Raw genomic sequence first — 23,285 nt, forward strand, 5'->3', positions numbered from 1 at the left:
GGACGTAAGCAATGGGCTTAAAAATCTCTGTAGTGTTCTGAACATGTAAAAGGCCTGTGCAAATACTTTCATTAGCCTAGCATTCTGACCCTAGGTTACCTATTGAATGAATAACTCAGTACTAATGATGTCTACCACTCCTGGCCTCAGACATTTATAATTTATATACAGAAATATCATGTTAAACTCAGTCCTTTAATAAAAATGTCAGAGAATGACTAAGGATAACAAGCAGAAAGTAGACTTCAACAATGCATTTCAAATATTTCATATACTGGGGGGGAAAAGATTTTTTACTTACATATTCAGGTTTTAGTTTTTTGTCACCGCCTCTTACTGCCACTTTCTCTAGTTTGTCAATAATGGGCATAACTAGCTCTTCATCCTTTAGTCTCAGTTCTTCATGAATAATTTCAATATCTCGAACAGGATCTACACTCCCTTCAATGTGAACAATGTCATCATCCTCAAAAGCTCCTGAAAGAGACATTTTGTGTGAAATTTTAAAATAAGATCTCAGTTAATAAAAGTTAAAGATGCACCATTGAGCTGAATCTCGAAATCCCATCTCTGCAGCGATAGAACTGTGCTAACAAACTGAAGAAAGCAAAGGTATGTTTACTAGGTGTGCAACTGTTCTCAATATCACGTTTAGTTCTGAACCCCACCATTCTTGTTTCTATGAGAAATTAAGTACAAATTTTAAAATGGCTGAATTCATCTGCCACAGCTCTTCTCAGAATCAATCTATTTTATCATTCTGGCTCCGACGGTGATTAGATAATGAACCACTCAGACACACAATTTACACAGCAGCTAATTTCATCGTCCTGATTCCAGGGTATAGATTTTAGGGGGCCATGAAAAGAGCAGATGAAGGCACATTTGTCATATGTGAGTGACAACTATTCACACCGTTTGAAGAAATGGTACTGGCCCTTATTAGGTACACATGCTATTATCACATATTTAAAGTACAGTTAGGGCCATAATTTTAAATTGTCAACTGGAAACATAAGGGTAAAACAACCAGATATTACTGGAGTATGTGTACTGACTCATGCCCTTCCATGTCATTTTTATTCAATTTATGCAAGCAAACTGCATGAATGTGATTCCAAAGAGCCACGACTATAAATTACCATGACCAAAGAAAAACCATAAAAATCAGGCAAGTATCAAGCAACGAAATATCAGTTTAATATAGATTGCAATTGCTGGACAGTTATTCTGAAAAGAATAGATTGCAGAGAACATAAAGGCCAACCTTACAAGTCAAGTATGATGATTCATTACTACAGAAGGTTACTGCATATTATAGATTTTTCTAAGTCAGTTGCAATAGATAAGTGAAACGTCACTGCCTTATTTTTCCTGCATTTGATTTTTGCTGCTACAAATTTTTGAGAATTGCAATTAAAATCTCCAACAGAAAATTGCACTTCTCAATTTCAAAAACACCGATCAGATTTAACAAAACAAGCCTATTAATTTAATAGCAGCAAACTAGATTACAAAATGTATTTTCTATCCATTTTCAGTTTTGTTAAATGTGCTGGACAAATAACCTGCAGGCACTCACTGTCTATGCTTACATATGATTGCTTCAATGAGGTACTGGAAGGTTACCGGTGTCTATGGAATGGTACCCAAGTCAACTTACAGGCGGGGAGGGAGGAAATTGCCAGAAAATAGCGAAAGAAAAATAACACAATAAAGTCACACTCCTAACTGATTCAGCGTTCACTTCACAATTTTACCTCCTCCAATACTCCAAGCATAAACGTCCAATTCATAGAAAATCTGCATATTTCTGAATAGAAACATAATAGGGTATATTTTCCAGCCTTGACACTTTATAGCAGTGGGACCAGAGCACAGCAAGTTCACATTCAGCAATTTCTCACTGGGATTTTTTTGGATCAGTCCTATTGAATAACTGATGGCAAGCTCCTGGCCCATGGAGCTTGGAACTGGGATCTTGCCAAAGAGGGACGGGCGAGAAATAGCAAGTTAACAGCCTTTAAAGGACCACTATTACAAATTTTTTGAATCTTTACGCTGACCAAAAGGACCGAAATGGTCTTTTCTGGTTCTGTAGATTCTGATGTTCTCATTTTAAAAGTACATTTCAGCCTTTACAAAGGTTCAAGGGGCAAAATAAATGCGCAGATGGGGAACAGGCAATCCCTTTGGTTGACAGCTTGTCAAGTGTAGACGTGGCTACAAGAGGTGGCTATGAGGAAGGCTGCCTTGTGTGGCACTTCAGAGCACCTATCACAGAGGACAACAAAGCAACATGCCTGGTGGGAAATGGAGACCGTACACTATCCACACAACCTGGGCATAGATGCAGAAGACAAAGACACACCCTTAGGGAAACTGCCACGGTAAGACCATCCAACATTACCATTTTCCAGGTAGATGGTCCATGTATACATGGCACAAAATGTCCCACATTTACAGCTGGCTATGTCATATCACGTCCGCACAGCACCTTACAGGTCAGGGATTGCTCATCAAGCATGCCCATAACACTAGGACACTAGAGGATGATATAGTAGAAATGTTAGAGATAACTAGAAACAGAATTGATTATGAAAAAATTAGTATAACACAAGGGCGATAAGTTAGCTGGCCCTAATGACATGCAGTATATGCTATTGAAAGAAATCAGAGAGGTGATAGCAGAGGCTCTTTGCACAATTTTTCAATCCTCATTAAATATGCCAATTGTGCCTGGAGAGTAGCAAATGTTAACACTCTTGTTCAAGAAGGAAGAGAAGGATAAACCAGATAACTATAGACCAGTCTATTAGTTCTAGGCAAAGTCTTAGAATCTACGAGTTTCATAATATTGGTGAGCTTTTAGGAATGCATGGGTTTGCTAAAGGTAAGTCGCCTTTGACAAACAATGTTTTTTGAAGAAGGGAACAACTGGATAGATAAAGGAAGGGAACAACTGGATAGATAAAGGAATGCAACAAATGTAGTTTATATGGATTTTCAGAAAGCGCACGATAACACGTCACAAAAGAGGCTCATTAGAAAAATTCAGGCATGTGTTACAAGAGGAAATGTAGCAGCATGGATAGAAAGTTTGTTGACAGATAGGAAACACTGAGTTAGGGTAAATGGATATCGCTCAGCTTGGAGAAGGGCTGGAATTGGTGTACCCCAGGGGTTAGTGCTGCATCCACATATGTACAGCTGATTTGGACTTGGGTATAAGAATACAATCTTTAACTTTGCTGATGACTCAAAAGTAGGTGGATTGGCAAACAGGAAGCAGGACTGTAAAAGACTTCAGGAAGATACTAACATGTTACCAGAATGGGCAGGCAAGTAAGAGATACAAATTAATGCAGAGAACTGCGAATTAATACAAAACAAACAGTAGGAGTAACGCTTAATGGAAAGACACTGAAGAGTTGGATGGACAAAGACACCAAGGGATTCAAATACATAATTCGCTGAAAAGGCAGAAAGCAGATAAAGTCATCAAAAAAGGACAGTAACATTTGGGTTTGATGAATAGAGACATATTGTACAAGAGTAAAGAAGTAATGACATATTTGTACAAAATATAGGGTGAGTCACAGTTAGAGTACTTCGCATTTTAGGCACCCCATTATAGAAAGGATATTAAAGACAGAGTTTAGAAATAGTTTAAAATTATCAGAATCACGCCTGGGATGGGAAATTATATTCATGAGAATCTACCATTTTCACTGGAGCATATAAAACTAAGAGGGGATTTAATAGGGTTTTTTTTTTAAATTATGGAGAGTTTTGATAGGGACAATGACCTGGACTTGGGTATACAGGACATAATTTCAAAGTTTGCAGATGACACGAAACTCGGAAATGTAGTAAACAGTGAGGAGGATAGTAACAAACTTCAGAAGGACATAGGCAGACTGGTGAAATGGGCAGACACATGGCGGATGAAACGGAATGCAGAAAAGTGTGAAGTGATTCATTTTGGTTGGCAGAATGTGGAGAAGCAATATAAACTAAATGGTACAATTTTAAAGGGGGTTGTATGTAGACAAGTTTTTGAAGGTGGCAGGACAAGTTGAAATGGCTGTTAAAGCAGCATACAGGATCATAGAATCATAGAAAATTTACAGCACAGAAGGAGGCCATTCGGCCCATCATGTCTGTGCCGGCCGAAAACGAGCCACCCAGCCTAATCCCACTTGATCCGCAGCCTTCTAGGTTACGGCACTTCATGTACATATCCAGGTACTTTTTAAATGAGTTGAGGATTTCTGCCTCTACCACCAGTTCCGGCAGTGAGTTCCAGACCCCCACCACCCTCTGGGTGAAAACATTTTTCCCCAGCTCCCCTCTAATCCTTCTACCAATTACTTTAAATCAATGCCCCCTGGTTATTGACCTCTCTGCTAAGGGAAATAGGCCCTTCCTATCCACTCTACGCCCCTCAATTTTGTACACCTTATTTAAATCACCCCTCAGTCTCCTCTGTTCCAAAGAGAACAACCCCAGTCTATCCAACCTTTCCTCATATCTAAAATTCTCCAGTCTTGGCAACATCCTTGTAAATTTCCTCTGTACCCTCTCTAGTGCAATTACATCCTTCCTGTAATGTGGTGACCAGAACTGTACACAGTACTCAAGCTGTGGCCTAACTAGTATTTTATACAGTTCAAGCATAACCTCCCTGCTCTTATATTCTATGCCTCGGCTAATAAAGGAAAGTATTCCGTATGCCTTCTTAACCACCTTATCTCCCTGTCCTGCTACCTTCAGGGATCTGTGGACATGCACTCCAAGATCCCTCACCTCCTCTACACCTCTCAATATCCTCCCATTTATTGTGTATTCCCTTGCCTTGTTTGCTCTCCCCAAATGCATTATCTCACACTTCTCCGGATTGAATTCCATTTGCCACTTTTCTACCATCCTGACCAGTCCACTGATATCTTCCTGCAGTCTAGAACTTTCCTCCTCACCATCAACCGCATGGCCAATTTTTGTATCATCTGCAAACTTCTTAATCATGCCCCCTACATTTAAGTCCAAATCATTAATGTATACCACAAAAAGCAAGGGACCTAGTACTGGGCCCTGCGGAACCCCACGAGAAACAGCATTCCAGTCGCATAAACACCCGTCGGCCACTACCCTTTGCTTCCTACCCATGAGTCAATTTTGGATCCAATTTGCCACTTTCCCTTGGAGCCTGTGGGCTTATACATTTTTGACCAGTCTGCCATGTGGGACCTTGTCAAAAGCCTTGCTAAAATCCACGTACACTACATCAAACACACTACCCTCATCGACCCTCCTTGTTACCTCCTCAAAAAATTCAATCAAGTTAGTCAGACACAACCTGCCTTTAACAAATCCATGCTGACTGTCCTTGATTACTCCATGCCTTTCTAAGTGACGGTTTATCCAGTCACTTAGAATTGATTCCAATAATTTGCCTACCACTGAGATTAGACTGACTGGCCTATAATTACTCAGTCTATCCCTCGCTCCCTTTTTAAACAACAGTACAATGTTAGCAGTTCTCCAATCCTCCGGCACCACCCCTGTATCCAGTAACAGCCTGGGATACATTTCATCTGGGCCTGGTGATTTATCTACCTTCAAAGATGCTAATCCCCTTAATACTTCCTCTCTCACTATGTTTATCCCATCCTCCTTAACTACAAAGCCTGCACGACCCTCTCTTTTGTGAAAACAGGCGCAAAGTATTCATTAAGAACCATACCAACATCTTCCGCCTCCACACATAGGTTACCTTTTTGGTCTCTAATAGGCCCTACTCTTTCCTTAGTTATCCTCTTGCTCTTCATGTATTTATAAAGGGCTTTCCTTGATTTTACTTGCCAATATTTTTTCATACCCTCTCTTTGCTTTCCTAATTTCCTTTTAAGATCCTTAGCTTTATAAATAGAGGCATAGAGTACAAAAGCAAAGAAGTTATGCTGAACCTTTATAAAACACTGGTTACGCCCCAGCTGGAGCATTATGGTCAATTCTGAGCACCACATTTTAGGAAGGATGTCAAGACCTCGGAGAGGGTGCAGAAGAGATTTACTAGAATGGTACCAGGGATGAGGGACTTCAGTTATGTGGAAAGACGTGAAAAACTGGGGTTGATCTCCTTACAGCAGAGAAGGTTAAGGGGAGATTTGATAGAAGTGTTCAAAATCATGATGGGTTTTGATAGGATAAATAAAGAGAAACTGTTTCCAATGGTAGAAGGGTCGATAACGAGGGGGCACAGATTTAAGATAATTGGCAAAAGAACCAGAGTTGACATGAGGAAAAAAAAATTTACGCAGCAGGTTATGATCTGGAATGGACTGCCTGAAAGAGTGGTGGAAGCAGATTCAATAGTCACTTTCAAAAGGGAATTGGATATATACTTGAAGGGGAAAAATTTGCAGGGCTATGGGGAAGAGCAGGGGAATGGGACTAATTGGATAGCTCTGTCAAAGAGCCAGCACAGGCACAATGGGACGAATGGCCTCCTTCTGTGCTGTATCATTCTATGATTCTATTAAGAAGAGGCTATTACCTCTGATTGGAAAGTCAGTAACAAGGGGTCCTTTATTAAAATTAAGAGAAATTTCTTTTTATTTCCCCCCCACAGAGGATTGCTGGAGAATGGAATGCTTTAGGTCATGGTTGAAGCAGAGACCACTTCATCATTTGGGTAAATATTTGAAGCAGAGGAAGATATAAGGCTTTGGGGAGAGAGTGGGATAATAGGATTAGCCTTAGATTGCTCTAGCATAAAGCCAGCAAAGACACAATAGACAAATGGCTTCCTTCTGTGCTGTAAACTTCGTGTTCTACATTCATTCTGCAAATGACACCATGACACACCCACCTTCAAAGGGCTTCACACAAAACCATTGTAACACAACCTACTTGCATGATACACGATCACTTACTGACACATAGGTTGAGCTACAGGATGGCTACATGGCTCCTATCAATAACCCCTTTACTTTGAGAAATGTAGCAGTGTGGCGACATTGCATGCTGTGTCATGCAGTTGTTGCAATTCAGTGGAAATGCAATTGAAAGCACTGGCCATGCGCTCGTATGTATCAGTTAGTGTCAGTTTGATACATGTGTGAGCAGCACATTGGTTGATACTGCTGATGATCATTATGCTCATCTGGAAGGAAGCATGTCATTGGCAGTGTCATCACTTTGGTGCAGGTGCCTTTACAGCAGATGCCACTTTAGCACACAAGAAAGATGTACTGGAAAATAGCATTTGATATTAGAATCATAACATTTTAAAGCACAGAAACATGCCATTTTGCCTGTGCCAGCTATCTGAAAGAGCTATTAACTTAGTCCAATTTGCCTGCCTTTTCCTCAAGTAATGCTGATCTAGCTACATGGATCTGAACCAGATTTTCGGATCCCCCAGCACCTGTTCCACTCCTGTGCTACCGGCCTTACTTAGTAACCCAAAAATCTCCCCTAGTATATATTTACTTTTTCTTGCTATTTTCTTGCTATTTTTCCCACCTCCCTTCTAAATGTAGGAACTTTTTACTGAGATATGGCTCTATGACCACCTCATCCAAGAGATCGTTATTCATATTTAAACATGCACGGTGAGTACTTTCAGGATACTTGACCTTGGGGTGTCATAGTTATCAAGTCCCAGTCTGATTCTATCCTCACCTAATGTTCCTCACCTGTGTGCATTTGTAGTCAAGAATCCTGGCTGATTTTCTTTACTGCCTATCCCAGGCATACCGAAGCCAATGGTTGCACTCCTACCACCACCCCAACTGAGATCATTTAACACCACAGAAAAGGGATTGAACTTGGGATTTTCATAGCTCAGCTATTCATTGAATAAACTCGTGGTGTTATCACAGTTATGGTTACTCCAGGTTCTTTTAGACAAAGCTGTTTCCTCTACTATTCATATTTGTGGTCAAATGATAAAACCCCATAGTTTTCTATTTTAGGGGAACGGTTTTTAAAGTCTAACTGTGGCTGCTAATAGAAATCTTTCTGAAAACTCAAGGGGCACCTTACAAATTAAGTACAATTTAAATAAAAGCATGACTATAGCAAACTCTCCTAGTAACTGATTAAATGCAGTCAGCATTGTACAAAGCAATATAGGTCAGGAAGATCTGTACTGAATTAGTTGATCTCAGCAAAGGCAATGGGGACACTACAATAAGCCAAATGTCCCTTGATAAAGAAGGGAGAAATAAACCAGATTTCCATTGCCAACTTCTTTCCACTGATCCTCTGCTGGAAAGTGTACACAAGGACAGGTTTAGGTGAAACCCCCTCTCCACTTACTATATAGGCTCAGATATTACGTATGGTCACTTGGGTGAAGTGCCAAAGGGCTGTCAGCACCTATAAAATCAGACGTTCAACAGTCACCTTTTTCAGAAGGCGGGAGGATAATGGGAAGAAGATTGGATAGGCAGAATACAACTGCATAGCAACAGAAGTATTAAATTATGTTGTTTGCTGAGAAAGTAGTCTTCAGTCTCCCTCAAAAGCTACAATGTAGTTCTATATCACAGTGCAAGAGACTGATCATTCAAAAAGCAGAGGCATCCCTAAAAAAAATCCCAACCTTATCTAAATCTCCACAGTTTTTTTGAGAATAGGTCACACACCAACTTTTTTCTCGGCCTCATAACTCCTGCAGCTAAGAAAGGCAGGTCTCCGGTTCTCCAATGTCCCTCTTAGCTGGCTATCAGAAGACACAGATCAGATGCATGATGGATAGCACTTAACCAACTCTTCCATTTCCCCACACCCAGAAAGGTCCTTGGATTTACTCAACATTTCACTACAGTGCAGCTAAGACAACAATAATCAGTGCAATAGGGGAAATCAAACTTGTAGTCCAACATGTCATTTAAATCACTTTTAAAAACAGAACTCCATCCTGTAATAAAATTGAAGCATTGTTGTCCAGTCTTAACTTGGTGTTGGTCTCTTTTACTGAAGTCACAAGAGATAAGGAGATTAAAAACAGAATTTGCAGTCAAAATCATGTACCCAGTTTAACTCATTGTAAAGTTTGTAAATGCGTATTCAGTTGGCTCCAAAGCTACAAAAAGCTTGATGGTGAAAACAAGCCATGTTCAAACAAAAAGATATTTTCTAATTTGCTCAGTTGTGTAAGATTGGCAATCCCTTTGGAATTTAGCTGAAAGGTATTCAAATCCATGACTGTTCGGGAGAGTATTTATGAACTGAGACAGTTGAAATCTGAGAGTTGGTTGGCACCTTTGGAGAGACAAGTTAGTGCAATTAGCTCCCAAAGTTGGAAAGACTACAAGAAAAGACTATCACTATACAAAAAGACTATATACAAAATAATAATGCATGGAGATTGCATTCATTAATTTCTTTCAAGTATATCGACTGCAAATATGTATTATACATTACTGTTATATATTCACTTGTTCACCCATTGTTCAATAAATTGAAATAACAGTTAAACACTGAAATACAGTTTGATGTTTTGAAGCCAGAAGAAAAGTTCCTGGGAGGCACAGGATACAGTCATCAGCCAAAGCAATTTACAGAAAGGTTTCTGATTCGTAATTTCCAGCTTACCAAAAGAAATTTGCCCAGATATCAGGAACAGTGAAAATACTTTCGACACAGTAAGGAGCCAAGACTCAACGAGGGACAGTAATCTAAAATACAGAAGCTGAAGTATATCAAATGAGGGGCAGGCAGACCGAAATTCATAACATTAGTCTTAAACAATTTTTTAAAAACTGGACAACCAACCAACTTCACAAAACAAAGATAAATATTTAATTTCTAACCCACAAATACTAAAACATGTCTACGTTGCTGAGCAACAAACTGAGTAGCTCACACTGAAGATTGCTATCGATTACTTTTCTTGATAGCATGACTTTCTAAGCTCGCAGTAATTTGAGGGATGCAGCAGAACCAGTTACTCAATTTATGAACAGCAATATTTATTGAAAACACAAAAGCTTTTGCAAAAAACAAAGAATATTCACACATAAAAACTGAACGGGATACATCTTAACAGAGTAAAAAAGCACTGATGCAATACACAACCTTTGAGTCATTTATTTGCTCGACTGGACTGAACAATAAGGTAGCAGATTTTTTTTTAAACTGAATAGAGAGCAGCATCTATTTAAAATAAAACCGGTTTTCCCAGGTCGCTGCTGGGCAAATACTTTCCTACTCTTAATGTGGAGATGCCGGTGATGGACTGGGGTTGACAATTGTAAACAATTTTACACCACCAAGTTATAGTCCAACTATTTTATTTGAAAATCACAAGCTTTCGGAGGCTTCCTCCTTCCTCAGGTGAATGTGGAGAACTCTTAGTACACTAACTGCACTAACTTCTCTCTCCAAAGATGCCAACCAACTTTCAGATTTCAACTGTCTCAGTTCATAAATACTCTCCAAAAGTAAAGGGAATTTACTGTCTTCACCCTCCTCTCTCCAGACCACCTGTACCTCTCCCCTACTGCCTCTCCTGCCACAAACACGAATGCCTTGCGTCAGCTTGACTCAATTGGTAGCACTCTCACCTTTGCACTAAAATATTGTGGCTCCAAGCCCCACGACAGCACTTGAGCACATAATGTAAACTGACCTTTCGGAGCAATACACGGGGAATGCTGCGCTGTCTTAAACTGAGGCCCAGTCTGTTTGCTTAGGTGGATTTAAATGATCCCATGGTACTATTCGAAGAAGTTCTCATCCCTCAACCAACACCATCAAAAGCAGCTTAACCAGGTTCATCTCATCGCTGTTTGTGGGACCTTGTGTGCAAATTGGTTGCTTCATTTGCTTATCGGACACCGACTACCCTTCAAAAATAATTCATTGGCTGTGAAGTACAACAGGGAATCGCAACCCACAGAAAGTGGCACAAACCAAATGCATTACCACTCATTATACAAAAGAGGAACAGGACTTCAATAGCTTTCCCATTTGTGAAGGGTTACACAGCGATTTCCATGATAAATGTGCACATAAAAAGCAATGGTCAAAAATCTTGACAACAGGATGGTTTATGGACATGTAGTGTGCACCACATGGAAGACTTTAATAATATAGATATAAAATAAATATATATTAGTGGATTTTTAATAGTTTTTTTGCTCACCGTTTGTTGGAGGATATGGTCTTTCTTACCTGTGTGTCATATTCATATTGTGGTTTGCACTGCATTTGTCTTCGAATTCTGTGTACTGTTCTGGTTATCTCTCTTTCTTTTGTTTGTTGCTTCTTTCTCTGCTGTTTTGCTTCTTTGTTTTTGCTTTCCTTTTGTATCCTTTTGGGTGGGAAGTGGTATGTTAGGGAATAGAGCTGTTGAAAGTTCACCCTTAACCTTCTATATTCCAGGGAATACGAGCCTAGTTTATGTAATCGCTCCTAATAATCTAACCCTTGGAGCCCTGGTAAGGGTGTGATGCATCTGGAGCCAAGTGGTTCCTGCGAATCCTGATCTGAGCAATGGCAAGTAGATTATTGGTGAATAGGTGTTACTTGATGGCACTATTCAGAAGTTCTTCCATCACTTTGCTGATGACTGAACAGTAATTGGCTGGGTTACATTTGTCCTCCATTTGTGGATAGAACATACCTGAGCAATTTTCCACATTATTAGGTAGATGCCATAGCTGCTCCAAAAGAGCTTGGGTAGTGGCGCGGTTAGTTCTGGTGTGCTAGTTTTCAGCACTACACCTGCGATGTTGTCAGTGTCCACAGCCTTTGCTGTGTCCAGTGCACTCAGGCACTTCTTGAACTGAACCAAATTGGCGGAACACTGAATTCTATGAAGGTGGAAGGCGGCGGAGTAGGATTGCCTACTTTGCATCTTTGGCTTGAGACACTTCATCCCTGTCTCTTGCACTCACGTGCTGGACTCAGTCATAATTGAGGATGTAGATATTCATGAAGCCTCCTTCTCCTCTTAGTTGTCCGACTGTCCATCATTCTCGACTGGATGTAGTGTTTTACTCTCATCCATTCATTGTGAACTACTTAGCTCTATCTACAGTCTGCTACTTTTAGTGTTCAATATGCAAAGAAGTTGCACTTATATAGTGCCTTTCACAACCTCAGAACATCCCAAAGTGATTTACAGCCAATGAAGTACTTTAGAAGTCTAGTCACTGTTGTAATGCAGGAAATGCGGCAGCCAACTTGCACACAGCAAGCTCCCACAAACAGCAATGTGATAATGACCAGATAATCTGTTATAGTGATGTTGGTTGAGAGATAAATATTGGCCAGGACACCGGGGAGAGCTCACTTGCTCTTCTTCGAAATAGTGCCCTGGGATCTTTTGCGTCCACCTGAGGGCAGACATTTCATCCGAAAGATGGCACAGCTCCGATAGTGCAGCACTCCCTCAGTATTGCACTAAAGTGTCAGCCTAGATTTTTATGCTCAACTCTGGAGTGCAGGTAAAGGAAAGGCTTTCATGACCTCAGGACATCCCAGAGTGGTTTACAGCCAATGAAGTACTTCTGAAGTGTATACACTATTGTAATGTAGCCCCAGTTGTAACTTTACTAGAATGGTGTCTCATTTTAAGGTATGCCTAGTGTTACCCCTGTTTTTGTCAACTTGTTTTCAAACATATTCAGCTGAAATACTGTTATACAGAAAGATACAATTTGTGAATAATCATTATTTAGAATTCTAACAGAAGCTGCCACAGGTTGAGTAATCTGTACTAATCATGAAGTCTAAAGTGGGTCTCTGCCTGTTGTTTTCTCCCCCTCAAATACACACAGCCTTTGTTTTAAAAACACTTAATATAAACTTTACCAGATTACAATTTTTTAAATCTTTCTTTTCCACAAATTATTTGGAAAAATAACTGTACACTGTTAGAGATTGGAAGTCAATCATTTTTCCTGTTAGACTGACTAAATGCATCCTGAGAAATTGTACATACTCGACATGCTCAGATTGCAGATCTACCTTCAGCCAAGAGTCATACTTCTGGGCAAAAATATCATCCAAGTACAAACTTTGAGAGGCTGAGTACCTTCAAGTAAAAACATTGATGAAGGTACTCAGATACAAAAGGCAACTTTATAGTTCAGTTTAATCATGTAATTGTAGAATATGCAATTTCAGAATTTTTAATGGTCACAGATTAAAAACAATGGCAGGTAACATATTTTTCCAAAAGCATTTTCAGTGATTTAATTGGTTCAATTTCTCCTTTCCTTTATTTGGTTGTGCTGGCAATGGTCTGGGGTTTGGCAGAACTGGCCATCCTGGAGATAGGCAGTGTTGTGGTGGGGGGTGCTGATGTTTTTCACAGAATGAAGTGGAGGCTTTGTTACGCCATCACTGTGGAGAAGGAACTAGAGGTTTGATAGAACTGATGGGGAGTGGAATGCGAGTTTGGCACATTGGCAAATTCCTGGTGTCTGTCAGTAGTAACAGGATAGGAAGGGCACAGGGCTTACAGTACAGGCTAGGGGAGAGAGGAGGTCCTGGGAATCACAGCAATGATTTGTAAGCTGGTAAGAGATCTTTGCAAACAGTGCAATCAATGCTTTATGATTGGGTCCTGAACACATATGTATGTGGTTGCATGTCGCTCGCTCTCTCTCTTTCTCTCTCGCTCTCTCATACACACAGCTGTCACTAATTAGAATGTTTATATTTTCTATCACAAAACAAAATTTGGAAATTACTCAATTTCATAGTCTAGATTGCATTCAAATCAATTTCAAAACACATACAAACTTATGAACAAGATACACTTCAACATTTCTACTGAAAAATTCAATCAAAGACTGCAATAGGTGCATAATCAGTACAGGAAGGTCAAGTTTGAAATGGAGCTCTGTTTATCTCTCGCACAGAGCTTCGGTTTAAAAAAACCTCGATATAAACTTTGCCTGAATAAGGCTTTTGAAATTTCTTCTCCAGCTATTTTTTTTACAAATAATTTTGGAAAACAACCAAGCATCCATTACTGTGAAGAGAAACATTCCAGCACTGCTAATTAAATGGTACTGATGCATCCTAGGAAATCATGCACACTGTATATATTCACAGCAGTGGCAAAAATATCAGTGCAAATCCAGGTCTTGATAAGCAGAGGCCTTCAAGTAAAATAATGAAAGCACAGTTCCAACCGCTTGTAGCGGGCAAGTTTGTGCTAACGCAAGTTGCCAGCTATGCACAATGAACAGTGCAACCAAAAAATTTTTAAAACGAGTACTTGCTTTCTTCCAAAGGTAAAGCCCATGCAAAAGCCAAAACACGTTAGTCTTGGGCCAGCCTTTAGTTCCCAGTTGGCCGTGCCCACTGCCTACTCCGGAGCCGCAGTCTACTTGGTCGCTGTCCTCAAGTACCCGGCAGCAGAGATCCTGGAGCTGGTGAGCAACGCAGTGCGGGACAACAAGTCGCGCACCACCCCCCACCTCCTGCAGTTCACCATCCGCAACGACAAGGAACTCACCAGGCTGCTGGGTGATGGTATCATCGCCGATGGTATCATCGCCGATGGACATCCAGTCCCTCCACACCTTCATCCCCCACCAGGACAGCCTGTGGGCCCTCTGCTTCGTCCTTGAACGGAGGCCCAACTAGTCCGCCTACCACCACCACACCCCCCACCCCACCTGGCTGAACTTATTCTTACATTGAACAACTTCTCCTTTGACTCCCCTCACTTCCTCCAAATAAAAGGTGTCGCTATGGGAACCCGTATGAGTCCTAGCTATGCCTGCCTTTCTGTGGGCTACGTGGAACACTTACATAGACACATCACTACGGTAATCACACTTTAACAAGGTGCGAACAGCTGATTGGGGCTGCTTGAACTGCCTCGGTGTTGTCAGGCTACTTGTCCGACATGCAGTACTGGATGAGCAGAAATTTCCTCCAATTAAGCATCGAGGAGACCAAAGCCATTATCTTCAGACCTGCTACAAACTCCGTTCCCTAGCTACTGAATCCATCCCCCTCCCTAGCCACCACCTCAGGCTGAACCAGACCAAACTCAGTGTCCTATTTGACCGTGAGCTGAGCTTTTGGCCCCATATCCTCTTCAGCACTAAGACCGGCTACTTCCACCTCCATAATATGATCCGTGGCCCCCCTGGCTCAGCCCATCTGCTGCTGAAACCCTCATCCACGCTTTTGCTACCACCAGACTCAACTATTCCTATGCTCTCAACTTCCTTCCTCCATAAACTTGAGTTTATCCAAAACTCTGCTGCCCGTATTCTAATTCGCATCAAGTCCCGTTCGCCCATGAATTCTGTGCTCGCTGACTTTCATTGGCTCCCAGTCCCCAAAGTCCTCAATTTAAAAATTCTCATCCTCGTGTTGAAATCCCTCCATGGCTCTCCCTATTTCTGTAACCTCCTCCAGCCCAAAACCCTCCAAGAACTCTGTTCCTCCAAGTCTGGCCTCTTGTGCATCCCCCACTTCCTTCGACCCACCATTGGCAGCCATGCCTTCAGATCTGTAGGCCATAAGCTCTGGAATTCCTTCTCTAAACATCTCCATCTCTCTCTCCTCCTTTAAGACACTCCTTAAAACCTACTTCTTTGACCAAGCTTTTGGTCACCAATCCTAATGTCTCCTTCTTTGACTGGTGTCAATTTTTGTCTGATTACGCACCTGTGAAGTGCCTTGGAACATTTTACTACTTTAAAGGTGCTTATATAAATGCAAGTTCTTTGCTGTTGATTTTAATGCAGCATTCATACTGCTACAATGTTAAATGTAATGCACAAATTACAGTAAAGAACTACTAATTTTACCAACTTTAATGGTACATAAGAACATAAGAAATAGGAGCAGGAGTAGGCCATCAGCCCCTCGAGCCTGCTCCGCCATTCAACAGGTCATGGCTGATCATCTACCTCAATGCCATTTTCCTGCACTATCCCCATATTCCTTGATGCCTTTAATATCTAGGCATCTATCGATCTCGGTTTTGAATGTACTAAATGACTGAGCCTCCACGGCCATCTGGGGTAGAGAATTCCAAAGATTCACCACCCTCTGGGTGAAGAAATTTCTTCTCATCGCAGTCCTAATGGCCTACCCCTTATTCTGAGAATGTGACCCCTGGTTTTAGACTCCCCAGCCAGGGGGAACATCCTGCCTGCATCTATCCTGTCGAGCCCTGTAAGAATTTTGTATGTTTCAATGAGATCACCTCTCATTCTTCTAAACTCCAGAAAATACAAACCTAGTCTACTCAATCTCTCCTCATACGACAATCCCGCCATCCCAGGAATTAGTCTGGTGAAAGTTCGTTGCACTCCCTCTATGGCAAGTATATCCTTTCTTAGGTAAGGAGACCAAAACTGTACACAATACTCCAGGTGCGGTCTCACCAAGGCCCTATATAATTGCAGTAAGACATCTTTACTCCTGTACTCAAATCCTCTTGCAATGAAGGCCAACATACCATCTGCCTTCCTAATCGCTTGCTTGTTAGCTTTCAGTGACTTATGTACAAGGACACCCAGGACCCTTTGAACATCAACATTTCCCAATCTCTCACCATTTAAAAAATACTCTGCATTTCTGTTTTTCCTACCAAAGTGGATAACTTCACATTTTTCCATATTATATTCCATCTGCCATGTTCTTGCCCACTCACTTAGCCTGTCTATATCCTGTGAAGCCTCTTTGCATCCTGCTCACAACTCACATTCTCACCGAGTTTTGTGTTACCAGCAAACTTGGAAATATTACATTTGGTCCCCTCATCCAAATCATTGATGTAGATTGTGAATAGCTGGGGCCCAAGCACTGATCCCTGCGATACCCCACTAGTCACAGTCTGTCAACCTGAAAAAGACCCGTTTATTCCTATTCTCTGTTTTCTGTCTGTTAACCAATTCTTAATCCATGCCAGTACATTACCCCCCATTCCATGTGCTCTAACTTCCTTCACCAACCTCCTGCGTGGGACCTTATCAAAAGCCTTCAGAAAATCCAAATACACCACATCCACTGGTTCCCCCTTATCTATTCTACTAGTTACATCCTCAAAGAACACCAATAGGTTTGTCAAACATGATTTCCCTTTCATAAATCCATGTTGACTCTGCCAAATCCTATTATTATTTTCTAAATTATTGTCCTATTATCACATCCTTTATAATAGATTCTAGCATTTTCCCTACTACTGATGACATGCTAACAGGTCTGTAGTTCCCTGTTTTCTCTCTCCCTCCTTTCTTAAATAGTGGGGTTACATTTGCTGCCCTCCAATCAACAGGAACCATTCCAGAATCTATAGAATTTTGGAAGATGACAACCAATGCATCCACTATCTCTACTGCCACCTCTTTCAAAATCCTGGGATGTAGATCATCAGGTCCTTGGGATTTATCGACTTTCAGTCCCTTTAATTTCTCTAGTACTATTTTTTTTTTACTAATACTAATTTCTTTCAGTTCCTCATTCTCGCCAGACCCTTGGTTCTTTGGTATTTCTGGGAGGTTTTTTGTGTCTTCTTCCGTGAAGACAGACGCAAAGTATTTGTTTAATTTCTCTGCTATTTCCTTATTCCCTATTATAAATTCTCCCGTCTTTAAGGGACCCACATTTGCCTTCGCCAGTCTTTTCTTTTTTACATACTTATAGAAGCTTTTACAGTCTGTTTTTATGTTACTCGCTAGTTTACTCTCATATTCTATTTTCACTTTCATCATCAATTTCTTGGTCCTCCTTTGCTGAATTCTAAAATGCTCCCACTCCTCAGGCTTACTGCTTTTTCTGGCAACTTTATATGCCTCTTCCTTTGATTTAATACTATCTTTAATTTCTCTTGTTTGCCACGGTTGGACCACTTTTTCTGTTGGGTTTTTGTGCCTTAAAGGAATATATATTTATTGCAAATTATGTATTAATTCTTTAAATGCTAGCCATTGCCTGTCTACCATCATATCTTTTAATGTAGTCCCCCAATCAACCACAGCCAACTGGTATTTCCCCAAGATCACCACAGAGGAGTCTAACAACAGGTTGATGATATAACATAAGAAGTTGACACAACACTCCAGAATCCAACAGGAGTCACAACATCATACATGCATCAATCCACCATTTATACTTGCCTACCAATGTGATTCCTATTAAGTAGGTTTACTGGCCACAATAGTAGATGCTCCAGCTCCACCCAAACTCAAAACGATAGCACAAGCATGTACCTGTGCAACAGATACAAGTCCATACATACATGATGGTGCTCAGAGTATCAAAGAAAGCCAGAGCACCCAGCACAGCCTGCCTACCTAATGTGGAGATGCCGGTGATGGACTGGGGTGGACAAATGTAAGGAATCTTACAACACCAGGTTATAGTCCAACAGTTTTATTTGAAAATCACAAGCTTTCGGAGGCTTTCTCCTTCGTCAGGTGAGTGTCATTCACCTGACGAAGGAGAAAGCCTCCGAAAGCTCGTGTTTTTCAAATAAAACTGTTGGACTATAACCTGGTGTTGTAAGATTCCTTACATTTGCCTACCTAATGCACATTATACATATCTTAGCAATTCATTACCTCATGTGTTGAACTTACAACTGTATGACTATAAAAAGCAGCACTGATGCACATCATGACATTCTAATTTCAACCAAGGCTTACCCAAAAATAAAATCTCACTTGAGTCAGCTAGACCATCTGTGGAACAGAGGGAGGGGAAACTGGCTCCCTACCTGAACAGTTCAAGAGCAGTTTCTAGCAGGTTGACCAAGAAGCAACAGTACTGGCTTCAGTGGAGGTGTCTGAGAGCTGGACTTCCTTCTTTCAAAATGAGGTCAGCCTTGATACAGGGACTAATTGGAAACACAAGATAATAGCCAAGGTGGGGAGATTTAAAAAGAAAATTCAAGATGCAGTGTACAGCAAATCAAAAACTAGCATGGTTTTATTATAATTTTAGTTGCGCTAGCTCCAAATCAACATAAAGTAGTCTTCTGGAAAGACAAGCACTTTATGAAAATACAAAAACATTCTTTTTTAAAACTGAGCATGGATTCAACAGCAAAATACTTTTTACTATTCCAAGCCAAATATAATTATTTTGCACTCAACGTCTTCTACAAGTTACGATCGCCTTTCAGCTAAATAACTGAAGTCTTGGGTCTAACACATGCCCATAGCGACATAACTTTAAAGGTGCTGTACATTGATGAGGCAAAAAAAACTCTCGATTGGCTCAAAAAAAGTCACCTATGTTGCCAATGAAATGTCTAACTAAATAAACAAATAAAAAGTAACAAAAAAATGTTCCAAATGAGGAACAAGTAAGCAGCAGAAAAATGAGCACTCAATTTATCTTTGTCAAACCAAATACCAGCTTGGGGAAATTGTGAGATAGGCATTATGGAGGTTCTAAGTTCCTCCCTTCCCCCTGTGGAACCACAATACCCATATTGTACTGTGACAATTAAGTAAAAAATTTACAAATGATATAGAAGTTAGCAAAGCATGCACATTTTTTTCAGTTTTTATAAAAAGTACATTTTAAGCTTCTAAATAAAAATTCTTACTAATTGGATAAGTTGTTCTGCAGAGAAAAAAATAATCAAATTACTTGCAGCTTAAGTTTTAAAAGCAATAGATAAATAATTTTATAAATCTGTGATGCCTACATTATGTTTTTGGGTCTTTTTCCAGGCCGCTGTTTCAGATTGCAATCTCTATCTTCATATATATAATAGTGAACTTTTATATACAGTTATTCCTTTTCATTTTCTTACCAACTATAGGTGTATCTGACTACCTAATACTGTGAAAGTTTCAGACAGGATCACTCTGAAGATTGCTAAAAGCCTCTTGCTTGTATTAAAGCCTCATTGACTCTAACATTTAAAAAAGAGAAAGCTGATTAAAAACAGTAAATCGGAGCCAGGCAGAATTTACATAACTGTTCAATGGCCAAAATGTCCGCACAATATTACATTGAGTTAGGCTGGGACACGATTTCTGCAAGTGTGACTAGTTTTCCACTCCTTATGTATTGAATTGAAGGAACTAATAGCAAGCTAAAACTAGAGAAAAATGCTTCAGTTTTGTCATAATATTCATCTTTTTTGCAAGTTATTTAATATTTTTATTAATTCAGTCATGTGATACATTGTTTCAATAAATTTGCTATACTACATCAATGGGCATACTGCAGTCACATTTAGGTAGCAACTGGAATGTAGTAATCAGCAGTAAACTGCACTCTCGTCCTGGACCACCTATAAGCAATGTCATTCAAGATCTAGTAGTTTCTAAAAATATTAATTTCCACTCATTAGGTCTCTAACAAATTGGCTGGGAGGGTGGGCTGGCTATGTACTCTGCAGCTTCGACTGCTCACAGGTAGTCTAGGATGCACGGTGCAGTTGATGTTTACCTAACCTGATTTTCTTAAAGATAAAAATTAAGCCTGTATTGAAATGTTTACAAAATGTTTCTGTATATAAGTACATCCCACCTCTTGTATTTTTGAAGGCTCTATAAAAAGGGACATGAGAAGGTTTATTTTGCATGTCAAAAAAAATTAGACACTCTCAACCAGGGAAACTACAATTGACCTCAGTGTCCTGGATAAGGGAATGGAAAATTCAACCATTCCCGGGAGTCACCCAGTAACTGCATGCTTTCGGCCTGTAAAGTCTCAGACAGAGACATCCCTTCAATTTTCTTGTTCCCTTAACAAATTTTTTTTTATTCGTCGCTGGCAAGGACAGCATTTATTGTCCATCCCTAATTGCCCTCAAGAAGGTGGTGGTGAGCCACCTTCTTGAACCGCTGCAGTCCGCGTGGTGAAGGTTCCCCTACAGTGCTGTTAGGAAGGGAATTCCAGGATTTTGACCCAGCGACGCTGAAGGAATGGCGATATATTTCCAAGTCAGGACGGTGTGTGACTTGGAGGGGAACGTGCAGGTGGTATTGTTCCCATGTGCCTGCTGCCCTTATCCCTCTAAGTGATAGAGGTCGCGGATTTGGGAGGTGCTGTCGAAGAAGCCTTAGCAAGTTGCTGCAGTGCATCCTGTGGATGATACACACTGCAGCCACGGTGGTGAAGGGAGTGAATGTTTAGGGTGGTGGATGGGGTGCCAATCAAGCGGGCTGCTTTGTCCTGGAAGATCGAACTTGTTGAGCGTTGTTGGAGCTGCACTCATCCAGGCAAGTGGAGAGTATTCCATCACACTCCTGACTTGAGCCTTGTAGATGGTGGGAAGGCTTTGGGGAGTCAGGAGGTGAGTCACTTGCTGCAGAATACCCAGCCTCTGATGTGCTCTTGTAGCCCGAGTATTTATATGGCTGGTCCAGTTAAGTTTCTGGTCAATGGTGACCCCCAGGATGTTGATGGTAATGCTGTTGAATGTCAAGCGGAGGTGGTTAGACTCTCTCTTGTTGGAGATGGTCATTGCCTGGCGCGAATGTTACTTGCCACTTGTCAGCCCAAGCCTGGATGTTGTCCAGGTCTTGCTGCATGCAGGCATGGACTGCTTCATTATTTGAGGGGTTGCGAATGGAACTGAACACTGTGCAATCATCAGCGAACATCCCCATTTCAGACCTTATGATGGAGGGAAGGTCATTGATGAAGCAGCTGAAGATGGTTGGGCCTAGGACAATGCCCTGAGGAACTCCTGCAGCAATGTCCTGGGCTGAGATGATTGGCCTCCAACAACCATTTCCATCTTCCTTTGTGCTAGGTATGGCTCCAGCCACTGTTACTGTCCCAATCCTACTATTCTAGCTATACATCCTAGAATATTCGTGCTTTTGTTTAAAAAAAAGCTGCACTATGTGATCAGTAAAATTAATGATTAATGATAAATCTACATTCTGCTCAACTTTACACTGCGTTATCTGTGCAGTTTTCAAAATATGTATATTTTTGTATTACAGAATTACATTTCTCAAAGTTTCCATTCCAAAAATTGTAAAAGACAAGAAAACCATTTCTTTATTCATACTCCTACAAATGCAAGTAAAAGAATTTTTTACCTCAATAACCAAAATCTTACTTAGGGCAATTCTAATGAGCAGCTGAATGTAAAGCTTGTAACATATTGACTGTTTCTACTTTGAGGCTTCCACATTCCAGTGTAATATGCTAATTTTATCCAACAGAACCCATCCTTCCCACCATCTTCATTTAACCTGAATAGTTCTGCTCCACGTATAATAGAAGGTAAGTCACTACAATTGGATCGCCAATGATTGCATCTAGCTGGCCTATAAGAACACAGCAGTTAGAAGACTGTGGTGCCAAACAAAGGAATAAAAATTATAAAAAATACTAGCTTCAGAAGTCAAATCATCATAATATTTGCTTTTGTTGAAGGAAAGTCTATTTTCAAAGGAATCTTATGCTCCTTGTTTGCTATAAACCATTTACAAGACACTCAATAATTTCAAAAATGTTACATTGAATGTAAATTTCACTATAAGGCAATATAATACACTATTATAACATTTTAATACCTGCTTTGATTTTTCTTTTATATCGAGTTACATCAAAACTACAGCACAGAAACAGGCCATTTGGCCCAACTAGTTTATGCTCCACACGAGCCTCCTCCCTCCCTACTTCATCTAATCCTATCAGCATACCCTTCTATTCCTTTCTCCCCCATGTGCATATCTAGTTGCCCCTTAAATGCATCTATGCTAGTTGCCTCAACTACTCCCTGTCGTCATACGTTCCACATTCTTAGGGTAAAGAAGTTTCTCCTGAATTCCCTATTGGATTTATTAGTGGCTATTTTATATTTATTACCTCTAGTTTTGGCCAGGATGCCTCAGTAGCATTTAGTTAGCCCAACTGGTAAAATGTTTCCCCCCAGGCTTTTAACAGTATATATTTGATTGTTTTTTTTTCAAAATTAAGATGAAGGACAATTTGCAAAAACTTTATTCCGGCAAAATAACAGGGTGGCTATGAGTGAGCGAGAGCATGATCCTTTCACACAAGACAAACTAAACTGATTACACCGCTGTTGTAACTTTTGCTTGTGTTTGAATTACAAAAAGCAGTATCAAACTAAGAGGCAGAATCAGAAAAAAAACACAAATGAGTTGAATTTTGAAAGCTTCTCATGCAAACAGAAAGGTGATCACCAGGACCTGTATTTTGTTGACAGAAAATTTAAATATTCTAATTAGTGACTCCTGTATAAGAGAAAAAGAAAAAGAGATTGAGAGAGAAAGAGAAACAGAGAGGTAGAGAGGAAGAGAGAAATGAAAGAGAACAAAAGACACACACAAACATGC

The 23,285-nt window shown here is 40.4% G+C and overlaps 1 protein-coding gene across 2 annotated transcripts in view; it reads right to left on the reverse strand.

Annotated features, from left to right (window-relative positions):
- ola1 (Obg-like ATPase 1) overlaps positions 1-23,285 on the reverse strand; it is a 199,251-nt gene that overhangs the window by 116,431 nt on the left and 59,535 nt on the right. For both annotated transcript variants that reach the window (XM_067987570.1, XM_067987569.1), the window contains one exon: positions 302-477. In XM_067987570.1, coding sequence (XP_067843671.1) covers positions 302-477 — 176 coding nt within the window. The remainder of the gene's footprint in view (positions 1-301; positions 478-23,285) is intronic.

Source organism: Heptranchias perlo, chromosome 7 (genome assembly GCF_035084215.1).
Source record: "Heptranchias perlo isolate sHepPer1 chromosome 7, sHepPer1.hap1, whole genome shotgun sequence".
Classification (NCBI taxonomy): Eukaryota; Metazoa; Chordata; class Chondrichthyes; order Hexanchiformes; family Hexanchidae; genus Heptranchias; species Heptranchias perlo.